Source organism: Marmota marmota, unplaced genomic scaffold (genome assembly GCF_001458135.2).
Source record: "Marmota marmota marmota unplaced genomic scaffold, marMar, whole genome shotgun sequence".
Classification (NCBI taxonomy): Eukaryota; Metazoa; Chordata; class Mammalia; order Rodentia; family Sciuridae; genus Marmota; species Marmota marmota.
Window position 1 is genome coordinate 42805579 of NW_026000082.1, and position 12102 is coordinate 42817680.

The window sequence follows — 12102 nt, forward strand, 5'->3', positions numbered from 1 at the left end:
AGCGCTGCCTCCAGCCTCGCTCTCCTTATTCGTGGTCCCATGTCCTGGCAGCTCCCATCAGCACAGAAGTGTTGGGGTGCAGCCTTGGAGCTCTGCTCCCACAGCTCTGGGCCCCACTCAGTGTGCCGCTGTCCTCCCACCGGTGCTGTTGGCTAACTGGGGCCCACATCTGCATCCCCCAAGTAGCAGATGGCAGGCCACGGACCCTAGGTGCTGAAGACGTTTCCTTGCCACTCCCAGATGCTCCCAGGGCCCCTGCTAGGTTCCTAGGCGGGACTGCGAGGCCAACCGGGGAGGCTCTTCTCTGTCTGCTTCAGCGCTGCCCTTCTCTGCAGAAATGGAGGTGGAGCCGGCCAGCAAAGGAGAAGAGGAGCGGGAAGAGGAGGGCACCGGGCCAGGGGTGGTGAAGGAGGAGGGGTCTCAGCTGGAGAATGGAGACGCCCCGGAGGAGAACGAGGAATCAGCAGGCACAGACTCAGGGCAGGAGCTCAGCTCAGAGGCCCGGAGCCTGCGCTCAGGCACCTATGGGGACCGCACCGAGTCCAAGGCCTACGGCTCCGTCATCCACAAGTGCGAGGTGCGGGCCGCGGGTGGTGCCAGCCCTCCGTTGCGCTCCCGCTGCAGCCCCTCACCACGCCTTCCCGCTGCGCCCGCAGGACTGTGGCAAGGAGTTCACGCACACGGGGAACTTCAAGCGGCACATCCGCATCCACACGGGGGAGAAGCCGTTCTCGTGCCGGGAGTGCAGCAAGGCCTTCTCGGACCCCGCTGCGTGCAAGGCGCACGAGAAGACGCACAGGTACCTGCGCCGCCTCCCCACTGTCCAGGCTGCGCTCTGGGCCCCGTGGGCGCGCCCCTCCCTGACTGCGCCTCCCACCACCCAGCCCCCTGAAGCCCTACGGCTGTGAGGAGTGTGGCAAGAGCTACCGGCTCATCAGCCTGCTGAACCTGCACAAGAAGCGGCACTCCGGCGAGGCGCGCTACCGCTGCGAGGACTGCGGCAAGCTCTTCACCACTTCCGGCAACCTCAAGCGACACCAGCTGGTGCACAGCGGGGAGAAGCCCTACCAGTGCGATTATTGTGGCCGCTCCTTCTCTGACCCCACGTCCAAGATGCGCCACCTGGAGACCCACGACACTGACAAGGAGCACAAGTGCCCTCACTGTGACAAGAAGTTCAACCAGGTGGGCTGCTGGAGCCCCCTGCTGATGGCGCGGAGCAGACAGGGCCAGAGGGAAGCTGCCAGGGTCTGCAGAGTGGCTGTCCCAGGAGGGTGCGCCCGCTGCTCTGTCCAGGCAGCCCGAGGCAGGTGGAGTCTGGCGGGGTTTAAGTCAGAGCCAGCCGGGTGGCGGGCGTGTCCTTTCACTGCTGGGACTTGGAACATTCCATCTGGCTTGAGAAGACAGGGAACCACTCCAGCCTGCTGAGAGACCTGAGTTTTAGTGGTTCCCTATGGGAGGGGAAGGGGAGGGGATCAGAGGCCAAGTGCGTGGGGTGACCCTTCTGACCCCCTCCCTGGGTACAGGTGGGGAACCTGAAGGCCCACCTGAAGATCCATATCGCGGACGGGCCTCTCAAGTGTCGGGAGTGTGGGAAGCAGTTCACCACCTCAGGTAGGCCCAGGGCTGCCCTGGCTGCCCTCACAGCCCTGCTCCTTGGCCCCCGGGCCCCATGCCAGGCCTGCCATGGGTCTCACCACAGGGAACCTCAAGCGGCACCTTCGGATCCACAGCGGGGAGAAGCCCTATGTGTGCGTCCACTGCCAGCGACAGTTCGCTGACCCCGGTGCTCTGCAACGGCATGTCCGCATCCACACCGGTGGGTGAGCAGCCCCTGTGCTGTGGGGGCCGGGGTGGCGCGCACAGGTGGGTGCTGATGCCTTCCCCTGCCTCTGTCCTCAGGCGAGAAGCCTTGTCAGTGCGTGATGTGCGGCAAGGCCTTCACCCAGGCCAGCTCCCTCATCGCCCACGTGCGCCAGCACACTGGGGAGAAGCCCTACGTCTGTGAGCGCTGCGGCAAGAGGTGCCCCTCTCCCCCATGCCAGGGCGCTGCCCACAGTGAGGGGGTTCTGTTGGGAACTGGGCAGAGTGCCACCCCAGCCCCAGGCTTTGCTCCCAGGGTCCTGTCTGATCCATATGTGGCCAGAGGCCTCTCAGTCTGGCTCCCCAGCCCCTGGCTTGAGCAGATCAATCTAAGCCCCTCCCCTTGGCCCTACAGATTTGTCCAGTCCAGCCAGTTGGCCAATCACATCCGGCACCACGACAATATCCGCCCACACAAGTGCAGTGTGTGCAGCAAGGCTTTTGTCAACGTGGGGGACCTGTCCAAGCACATCATCATCCACACTGGTGAGCATGTGCCCACCCACCTACACATCTCCCTGCTCAGCCCCGACTTGCAGGTGGGATGGGTGAGAAGGGGGGACCCCCCGGATCCCAGCCTTGGCTGCCGGCGCTTGCTGCCGGTGGCCCTGGAGGCAGTTTAGTTGAAGTGTGGACCCCTTAGAGCTTCCAGTGGGCCAGTTGCTACTGGAGGAGGCTGTCAGCTTGGTGGCCACCCCAGAGCTTCCTGCTGGACAAGACAGGGCTGCAGGGGAAGCCGAAGCCTGGACCCCCCCCCCAGCCCCGCTGCCCTCCAAGACGGCAGGAGCGAACCTTGCCTCCCCCCAGGAGAGAAGCCTTACCTGTGTGACAAGTGTGGCCGCGGCTTCAACCGGGTGGACAACCTGCGCTCCCACGTCAAGACTGTGCACCAGGGCAAGGCTGGCATCAAAATCCTGGAGCCAGAGGAGGGTGGCGAGGTCAGCGTGGTCACTGTGGATGACATGGTCACGCTGGCCACTGAGGCACTGGCAGCAACGGCCGTCACTCAGCTCACAGGTGTGGGCCGTGGGCAGCAGAGGGTAGTCACCTGTAGCTTGCCTCGGGTGGCAGCAGCGGGCACGTCTCTGGCCTTTGCCTCAGGGCCTGCCCATTCTGTCCACAGTGGTACCAGTGGGGGCTGCGGTGACAGCTGATGAGACGGAGGTACTTAAAGCCGAGATCAGCAAGGCCGTGAAGCAAGTGCAGGAGGAAGGTGAGGGGGCCGCCCAGGGTGTGAGCCCCGGGGAACCAAGGGCCCTGCCCACCCTGACTGCCGCCCCCACCTCCACAGACCCCAACACCCACATCCTCTACGCCTGTGACTCCTGCGGGGACAAGTTCCTGGATGCCAACAGCCTGGCTCAGCATGTTCGGATCCACACCGCCCAGGCACTGGTCATGTTCCAGACTGACGCGGACTTCTACCAGCAGTACGGGCCGGGCAGCACGTGGCCAGCCGGGCAGGTGCTGCAGGCCGGGGAGCTGGTCTTCCGCCCTCGGGACGGGACTGAAGGCCAGCCTGCAATGGCAGAGACCCCACCCACAGCTTCTGAATGCCCACCGCCTGCTCAGTGAGCAGGCAGCCCTTCTGTTGACTGTTTATTTAAGGATGGATGGCACCCTGGAACTGGAAAGGGCGGCCCATTCCCTAGAGAGAATAAATTTGATTATTTTCTAATGCTGCCTGTAGGTCCCTGTTGGGGTGGGCCGGTGCTGGCAGCTGTGGCTGATGCCACAAGAAGGCTGTGCCACAAGAAGGCTGCACGATCCAGGGACCAGCTCTCTTCAAAGAGCCCTGCTGCTCCTCCTGTGGAGCATAGCCAGGATCCGTCCATGCCCAAGCCAACTGCCTTGTCCACAGTGGGTGGAGCAGCACACAGCGCCGTGACCCCAGCAAGCACCACTATGGCCTTGCTCCCCTCGCCCAGTGGTTCAGCTGGGGAAGGGGCCAGTGGGAAGGACCACAACTGCTCACAGAGACCCAGGCGACTAAGAGCCCAGTCTATGGTCTCAATGGCTTTGCCTCCTGTGACCACGACTGTTGGGCCTGCCCTTGGGTTCTCTCAGCCAGGCAGACGGAAGAGCCCTTCCTCCCAGGACCACGGCCCCTGCCTCCAGACCCCAATACCCACATCCTCCGCGCCTGGTTTTCCCCTGTGTCAAAGTCTGAAGTGCCTTCCGCATTACCTGGGAACCATTTGGGGCCTTGACGTTTCAGTGGTGTCTGCACCACAACCTTGGAAAATTTGTTCAAGTTCAGTGTCCATGACAGGCAGCAAGGGGCAGAAGAACATGCTGGGCTCTGTGCTTGCTTCACAGTATTCGTGCCAGAGCTGGGAGGCCAGTGTCATCCTGTGGGAACAGTTTACCTGCCTGAATCAGGGAAGCCTCCACCTGGAGGGACAAAGGAGCAGGGGAGCAATGCTAGCAGGGCTGCCCATTCTTCCTGGTGACAGGGAGGCCCCTCTCCTGGGGTCACCCACAGCCACAACCAACCCTCCTGTCTTGCACAAGCCCACAGGCCTGTTTGTAGTCCTGTTGTGACAGTGAGAAGACACCCAAGTCTGTAGTCCCCATATCCCTGTTCTTACCTTCTGATCCAACCCCACGGTGGTGGGGGGGGCAAGGGCCAGGTGGCCCGCCATTCCCCCCCCCCCAAGCAGGCACAAGGTTAAGGGAGTCCCAGAGAGCAGCACTAGAGCAGCACTAGGTCAGCTCGGCCCCATCCCACCAGGCGAAGCGGATGGAGTTAGTCTGTAGGGGTCGTTTCACTCGTGTCAGCAGCTGAAGCGTCTCCGGCACTGCCCAGGAGTGACTCGGAACCCTGGAGCTTCACAAATTTCACAGCACTGGAAAATGTTGACAGCCCAGCACTGGTGACAAAAATCACTCTTGTACCAGATAAAATGCTCGCTGGGGAGCATTAAGTGGCAAAAGAAAGGAAAGAGGCCCTGCAGACTTGGGGGTGGGCAAAAGCAAAGCCAGGGCAAGGGCAAGCTGTTCCCATAGCCAAGGACCCTTGGTTCTCCCCACCCCAGTGACAATCACATCCACACTTGAGGTGTTTTGTATTTTTTAATAAAGTTTATAATCCAATGGACACACAAAACAAAACTGCGCTGAGAAAAACAGTTTCATAAATTAATAAGTGTTAGGAAGTTGGGGAGAGGCCCGGGTCACAGGAGGAGGGGACTGGCCAGTCTTTGTACAGGTGCTGTGTGACACTTCCACGTTGCAGGAGCGGGGCCCGTGCTGTACTGAAGCGCACTTATACAAATGAGTGACGATACAAAGTCTGAGTATGAAAATAAGATTTTCTCTGAAAACACATTTTTGGCACAGATTAAAAAAAATGTATGTCGGGGAATTTTGATTTTTTAAAGTCAGTATTATATATATTTATATATATTATATATTTATATATACACACATCCGAGTTCTGCATATCCCACCAAGGAAGAAAATCCTTCTGTTTGCTCTTGTTTGACTGAACCGTACACCCCGGTGAGTCAAAGGTGGTGGCAGCAGGAGAATTAAGAAAGGCGACACGTCCGATGAGCTGGGGAAGGGAGGTGGTGGGGCAAAAAAACCCAGTGAAATGTTCCTTGACCCCAAGGTTTCAGCAGAAGTTCTGAGTCCTGCAGGAGAGTCCGCAATGTGTGTTCACACACCACACGTCCAGAGCGTCACAGCCTGTCTCACTGTGTAGAAGTCCAAGTCACTAATTTAGTGCAAAGGCAGTTCTGTTTTCTTGTTTCTTAAAAACAAAACAAAACAAAAAGGAATTCTACTGCCCTGTTCCTTTTCTCTGAAAAAAAAAAAAGGAGAGAAACAGCCCCAAGGTGTCTGCAAGTCTGTCGGTCGGTGGTCTGTCCTGGACAAAAGCGTCCTGTAAACATACAAGGTAGCAGCACCACCGCCCAGAGGTCTGTCCCACGGAGCTGGGCAGGCGCCCGGGCACGGGAGGATGGCGTCTGTCCCTCTGCAGCTTCTCCTCCGCCTGGTTGAGTTGTCTGGTGTTCATTTTTTGCAGCAGAGCCTTGGGAAAATGCCCTGAGGTGATGACCATTCCACGGCTCACACAGAGGCAATGACAATCATGAGGTGGGGAGAGATGTTGGAGATGCTGGCAAGGAGGTCAGGGGCCAGGCGGGACAGGTGGCTCTCGGAGAACTCGCAGGGTGGGAAGATCTGTAGCACATAGGCGGGCTGGAGAAGGGGCGAGAGAGAAAGTGGGACCTTCATGTCGCCCTCCCCACTACGCTCCCAGCAGGCCCTGGAGACGCCGGATGCAGAGGCAGCCTAGGTCAGCTTCCCAGCCACAGCCAGATGAAAGCAGCACCAGGAAGCTCTTGCCCCCCGCCTCTCGGTCTCTCTGCCCAGCTCGAGGAAATCCTCTCATCTGCTCCCCTGGCTCTTCTCTTGAGGACAGCAACACACTGCTTGTCGCCTCTACCCAAAAATGCCTTACTGCCCAGCAGCGCCCTCTAGCTGGCACTGGTGATCCACGCCAGAACACTGGCCAGCCCCCCTGTTCTAGACTGGCCCCGCTGGCACACACTCGTGGGGCGGGCAGGAGCATAGACTGACCTGATTGGAGCCAGGATTGGGGACGTTGATGATCCCAGCTGCCTGCTTGGCCTGTAGGTAAGTGATGAAAGCAGCCTTAAGGGACTCGGTCTGGCTCACCACATCCTCTTGGTCACGACCACAGGGCAGAGCCAGCAGCAGACAGTAATCAGTCTCCACCTGGGGCAGAGAGGCCAGTGGTCAGGGGCCTTAGTCAAGTGTAGCCTTGTCCAACCCACGGTGTTAAGCCCACAGGAATCCCCGCCTTCGAGACGGCCTGAAGTTCACCCTGGTATTTGTTCAAAGAAAGAAAGCCCTGCTGCTCTGTTCTGGGTCGAGGTGTTTTACTCCAGGGCCATCAGTGCTTTCCTGCCTGGGGCAGGGGCAGGGGCTCTCCAGTCTTACCGTCATTCTTCGGGCAACCCCCTCCAGCTGCGAGGCTTCTAGCCGCATTCTCTGGGCGATCCTCAGAGGGGGGCCTCCTTCAGAGAGGGGGAGGGACCGGTGGGCCAGGACGTTGTTGCCAGAGACGAAGTGGAGCTGCACGGCAGCCGTGTCGTTCTTGAGGGCCAGCAGGCCTTGCCACACGATGGGATACTTCTGCTCACAGGGGACAGAGCAGAAGCGCACTCAGGGCCAAAGGCCAGCCATGCCGGCCACAGCCCTAGCTGATCTGTCATGGGGAACCTCAGGACATTAGCACAGCACAGAGTCTGGGAAAGAGAGGGCAGGGCCCCGTGCTTACCTTCAGAAGCTGGACCATATCCACAGGCCTCTGGGAAGTCAAGTGTGGAGAGGAATCTTGCTTGGATGCTGGCTGGGCTTCAGTGTGCGGCAGAGGAAGCCCTGGTGGGGTGCTGGGGCCCGAGGTTGTAGGAACAAACAAAGGCTGCTTTGGGGCAGCCTGAGAGGGAAGAGGGGCTGGGAGATCAGGCTTCATGGAGACAGACACAGGGGACGGGTAGGACGTCTGGCTGGCTTCCACCTGTGCCCTCTGAACCTGGGCATGGGGCTCAGGTGGCCTGCTGGCAGGGACAGTTTGGAGGCGAGGCTGCTCAAGTCCTCCTGTCTGGGTCCCCTTTGCCTCTTGGGAGACCTGAGGCATCTTGCTAGTTGGTGGCTGGCCAGGCTGGCTGAGCGGGGAGGGCTGGCATGGTGGCACAGGAGGGGCAGGCTGCGAGGGCTGCACTGGCTGGGCAGGCTGCGTAGACTGTGCAGGCTGCGTGGACTGCAAGGCCTCACCTTCAGGAGGGCCCTAGAGTTGGAAGGAAGGCAGGGGACACAATCAGAGTCTGCTACACACATGTCACTGAACCCAACAAAAGATCCAAGGGACAACAGGAAAAAGTCCAGTTGTGGGGCAACTCCATCCAGTTCAGGGCACAAAGCAGTGTTAACCAGCCACGGCTCTTGGGGACCCTGGTAAGGTGAAGTCACCGTGACCTCCCTCCCCACCAACCATTCCCACAGAACTCTTTCCCCACATCTAGAGTTTTCCAATGTGATCTGACTTTGTCACCCCCAGGCTTAGGAAGTCCCCTTTCAGCCCAAGCTTGCCTGTACCTTGACAGTGGCTTGGCCCAAAGGCTGAATTCCTAACCCACCTGCACTTCAAAGCCACAGAGTTCCCCAAGCGCATGGCCAAGAGATGGAGGAGGCACCCAGCACCCTCACCTGGGCGGGAGTCTTGGTCCGGGTCGGGAGCCCAATTGAGGAAGCAGCAGGAAACTGAGTGTGTGTGAGCTGGGCTGGAGCGTGGTAGGTCCGGATGTCCCCGTATCTGTACTCCTGGAACAACTCTCAACTGGAGTGCACAATCTGCACCCCATGGGTCACCACCACGGGTGGGGTCAGAGGCAGCCCTTGGAGTTGGTTGCTGGGGGTGACTGTGAGGATGCGGGCCTCGCTGTGAGGGGCAGGGGCGGGGGCAGGTGTGGTCTTGGCATCTGGGGTCTTGGCAGTCTCTTTCCCCGGTTGCTGAGGGGCCTTGCTGGCTGGTGGCACCTTCACGACCCCCTCTGCAGGTCTGGGTTGCTCGCTGACGGCTGTCACGTGTGGGTGCACCATGATCCTCACGTCGCGGGGCACCGTGTACGGGTGCAGCCGGTACTCGGACTGCATGACCAGCACCTCTGACTGCACAGGGGCCGCGGCTCGAGCCACAGGGAGGTGGTAGTGCACCNGGCTGCGGAGTGCCGGCACGCTGCGGGGCCCTTACTTCTATCTGTTGGGGCTGCAGGGGGGCCCGAGGACAGTGCAGTGTCTCCGGCCGGATGCTATAGGTGATGCTCGGCAGCGTGGGTGTGTTCATTCTCACCTCCCCCTGGGACAAGTGTCCCAGGGACACAGTCTGGGTGATGCTGTGTGGTGGCATGATGACAGACTGCTCCGGATGTATGCTGGAAATGAACTGCGGCACTGGGATGCCTGCGGCCAGCATGACCGTGGCATTGGTTGAGAGCGCTGTGGAGGTGGTGCTGTTGGGGTGGCACGCCCTTGGGAACGGGGACGGCGTGGGCCCGCTGGGTCGAGGAGAATGTGCGTCTGGCTTTGTGGCTGCCAAGTGGGAGACAGTTCGATCTGTCGGGGTGCTGGGCCCTGAGGTGATGTGGTTCACTTCTGCAGGCAGTTTGCTAGGCAAAGCAGGAGGATGGTGGGGCGTCAGAGTGGACCCCAGATTAGCTGGCTGAAGGACCTTGGTCTCTATTTTGAGGGTGACGGGGTCGGCAAGTTTTTTATTAGTGGTGACTATGCTCGGGGTGAGGACCAGCTGGTTGTGAACCAGCACTGGGGGGGTGTTTATGCCCTGGGTGAGAACCTTCACTGTGCCACCCTGAGTGACAGGTGTGGACACAGAGAGGTGAATGGGCTCTGGCTTCTCCAGTGATGGACGGTCAGCCTTAACAGATGAAATCACAGGGGAGGCATTGTATGTCTGGGCCGTCAGGACCAGGGTGGAGTGGGTGGCCACGTTGGCAAAGCCTGAGGGAGCCTGAGGGCCTTTGGGTGCAGACTGTGATGGTGTAACAGAATCCGGTTTGACCTGGGACTTCGACACCGACTGCTGAAATTCAATGTCCATTGCACTGGCCGGGGGTATCTGACTAATCTTGGCGCTGATGCGCTGTGGGCCTTCAGTCTTCTGCCCTGAATAGCTCAGGAGCACAACGCCTTCCGAGGTGTTCACACGCAGCCCGGCGCCGGAGCCCGTGTCTGCCGGGCGGTCGTCAATCACAGACATGGACCCAGGGTGGAACCGACTGTTTTCATTACTGCTCGATCTCTGTTTGCACTTTGCTGATGGCGCAATCACCGCACCAGTCACGGTCGCTGCGCCTGTTGTAGCAGTTGCACCACCAGATGCAGCAGTCACCGTCCCCGCTGTGACAGTCACTGCCCCTGCAGTGGCATTCATAGTGCCTGTGGCTGCATTCACTGCACCTGTGGCAGTGTTCACGGTTCCCACGGTGGCGTTCACTGGAGTCGTGAGGACGTTCACTGGCGCCGTGAGGACGTTCACTGGCCCCTTCAGGACGTTCACAGGCCCCGCAGGGGTGCTCACCAGACCTTTGAGCGTGGCCACCGAGCCCTTCACAGGGCCTTTCAGGGCATTCACCGGGACCAGAGAGACATTCACCAGGCCGGTCAGAGCGCTCACCAGGCCGGTCAGCGTCTGAGGAGCGGGCTTGGCCAGCGTTATCTTTTGCGAATTCTCCAAATCAATGCTGACGGGCATCCGGCTAATGACTGACGTGATTTTAGGAGCAATGACTGGGGCCACCTTTTCCTTGTCGGTGGCTACGGGAGCCTCCAAGGCTTGTGTGTCAGAGGTGTTTGTTACCGGGGCCGCAGGTTTCTCCTCTAAAGGAGGCTTTTTAGGTTCAGCTGGAGGTGGTGGTGCCTCGTGAAGGCAGGGAGCAGCACTCACAGGCTCTGCAATGGCCGTGGTGACACTTGTGGAAGTGACACCTGTGGCGGACACGTATTTGGGGTCCATGAGGATCTTCCTCAGCGTACTAGAACTGGTGTCCATGTCAGAGGCCTTTGTGTCTGGGGGAAGAGCCGGAGACGGCGTGGACTGAGTCCGAGGCTCCTCCTGCCTTGTGATCCATTCTGTCACCTTAGCGGGGGGACTCTGGTTTGGAAAGGCCCCAGAGGTGACAAGAGGTGGTGGAAGCTTTGCTACAGTCACAGAGGGAATTGTGGGCGGGGGTATGCTCGAGTCGCTGGGCGGGGTCACTGGGTCACTTTCAATGATTGAATGTACCTTGAACCTGGCTTGCGCCTCCTCATCCACGGGTGCTGGCTGGGCAGGGGTCGGGAGGTCTGGGGGCGCGGGCGCTTTGGTTGGAGTCTTCTCCTCAATGCTGCTTTCCTGGGCCGGACTCTCGGGAGGTGGAGTCTTGCTTGGGTCGGAAGCACATGCCTGAGGAGGGGGGGACTGAGGCTTTTCACTCTGCTTTTCCTCCTGTGGGGGTTCTGGGGGGCGTTCGGGTGTCCCCTCATCCGCTGCAGGGCTCTTGCTTGGAGCGGGGGCCGGCTCGGGGGCAAGGGTTTCCGCAGCAGCACCTGCCTTCTTGTTTGCATTGCGTTTGCGGCGAGATCGAGTTGTCTTCTGGCGCCCTTTGTCCTTACGAGTGGGAGCAACTTCTGCTTCCTTTGACCCTTTGGCTTCCTGCTCCGGCTGGGAGGGCTCACTGCTGTTCCCTCTGACTTCCTTTGCATCTGCTGGGCTTGCCGAGGGGTCAGGGGCGCTGGCTGGTGGCCCTGAAGACTCTGTAGCGGCCTCTGTCTCCAGGATGCCAGACACGGCCTCATGGGTCTCGGGCTCCATGCTCTGCTCTGGGGGCTGCAGGTCTGCCTGAGATTCTGCAGGGTAAGGGGGAGGTGCAGGGAAGTTTTCTGGCTCCCCAGGAATGTCATTGATGATGGAGCCAATGGCTGCAGCCAGTTCGGTTTCGCTCGCCTGGTGCGCAGGTTTGTCCCTGTCTTCTGTGGCAGGGCCCTGGGATGCACCTGCGGCTGCCGCCTTGAAAGCACTGGCAGAGGTCTCGGTGAGCTTTGCGATATTCTCCACGGCCTGCTCGAGCTCCGTCTGCTTGGCTAGCTGCGTGGCTTCTGGGGCAGACACGTTTTCCTTCTCCGGTTCCTTGCTGGGTTCAACTGGATCATTTTTCAGCTGGGATGAGGGGCTACTATCCTTTTGGGGATTCTCACTTTTCTGGGGGGAGACTGCCACGATTCCGGCTTCCCTGTCCACGGCCTGCACTGTAGCCCCCTCGGCCACAGCAGGACTGACGGCCGTGTCCATGGCTTTCAAATGTGCAGATCTGTCCACTGCTGACCTAGAGTTCCGAGATCTTCCTCTCTTTGATTTGGAATTTTTCTCAGGGGCTGGTTTTTTCTCCACCACTTCAACTGGGGGAGTCTCAGGTACATTTCTGTCTGTGTTGCTTTCTTTTCGATCCCGTTTCTGTTCACTTCCTGCTTCTTCTTTATCAGCCTTGGCCTTGGTGTTATTTTCTTTAGTTCACCTGGGGACTTGCCTCAGTGGCAGCCTCGGCATCAGCTTTTGGCTCGCTCTTCCCCCTTTTCCCCTGGGGGCCGGCCGCTGCTGCTGACTTTTGTGACCTCCGGGACCTCCACCCCTCGGTGGGCCTGGGAGTCTCC

At 59.7% G+C, this 12102-nt stretch overlaps 2 protein-coding genes across 4 annotated transcripts in view; one reads left to right on the plus strand and one right to left on the minus strand.

The window, feature by feature from the left end:
• The window catches only part of Zbtb17 (zinc finger and BTB domain containing 17), a 29370-nt gene extending 25829 nt beyond the window's left edge, over positions 1 to 3541 (plus strand). For 2 of the 3 annotated variants that reach the window (XM_015485654.2, XM_048816270.1), the window contains 10 exons: positions 336 to 577; positions 657 to 799; positions 885 to 1185; positions 1527 to 1614; positions 1703 to 1819; positions 1903 to 2023; positions 2219 to 2349; positions 2671 to 2880; positions 2987 to 3076; positions 3155 to 3541. In XM_015485654.2, coding sequence (XP_015341140.1) covers positions 336 to 577; positions 657 to 799; positions 885 to 1185; positions 1527 to 1614; positions 1703 to 1819; positions 1903 to 2023; positions 2219 to 2349; positions 2671 to 2880; positions 2987 to 3076; positions 3155 to 3438 — 1727 coding nt within the window. In that variant the 3' untranslated portion in view covers positions 3439 to 3541. Of the gene's footprint in view, positions 1 to 335; positions 578 to 656; positions 800 to 884; positions 1186 to 1526; positions 1615 to 1702; positions 1820 to 1902; positions 2024 to 2218; positions 2350 to 2647; positions 2881 to 2986; positions 3077 to 3154 lie in introns of all 3 variants that reach the window. The other variant, XR_007352236.1, reaches the window with a different exon arrangement.
• A 1383-nt stretch (positions 3542 to 4924) lies between these two features.
• Positions 4925 to 12102, minus strand: part of Spen (spen family transcriptional repressor) — a 59577-nt gene continuing 52399 nt past the window's right edge. Inside the window, 7 exon segments of the mRNA XM_015484815.2 lie at positions 4925 to 6072; positions 6454 to 6612; positions 6838 to 7032; positions 7178 to 7687; positions 8107 to 8614; positions 8616 to 11960; positions 11962 to 12098. Coding sequence (XP_015340301.2) covers positions 5941 to 6072; positions 6454 to 6612; positions 6838 to 7032; positions 7178 to 7687; positions 8107 to 8614; positions 8616 to 11960; positions 11962 to 12098 — 4986 coding nt within the window. The 3' untranslated portion in view covers positions 4925 to 5940.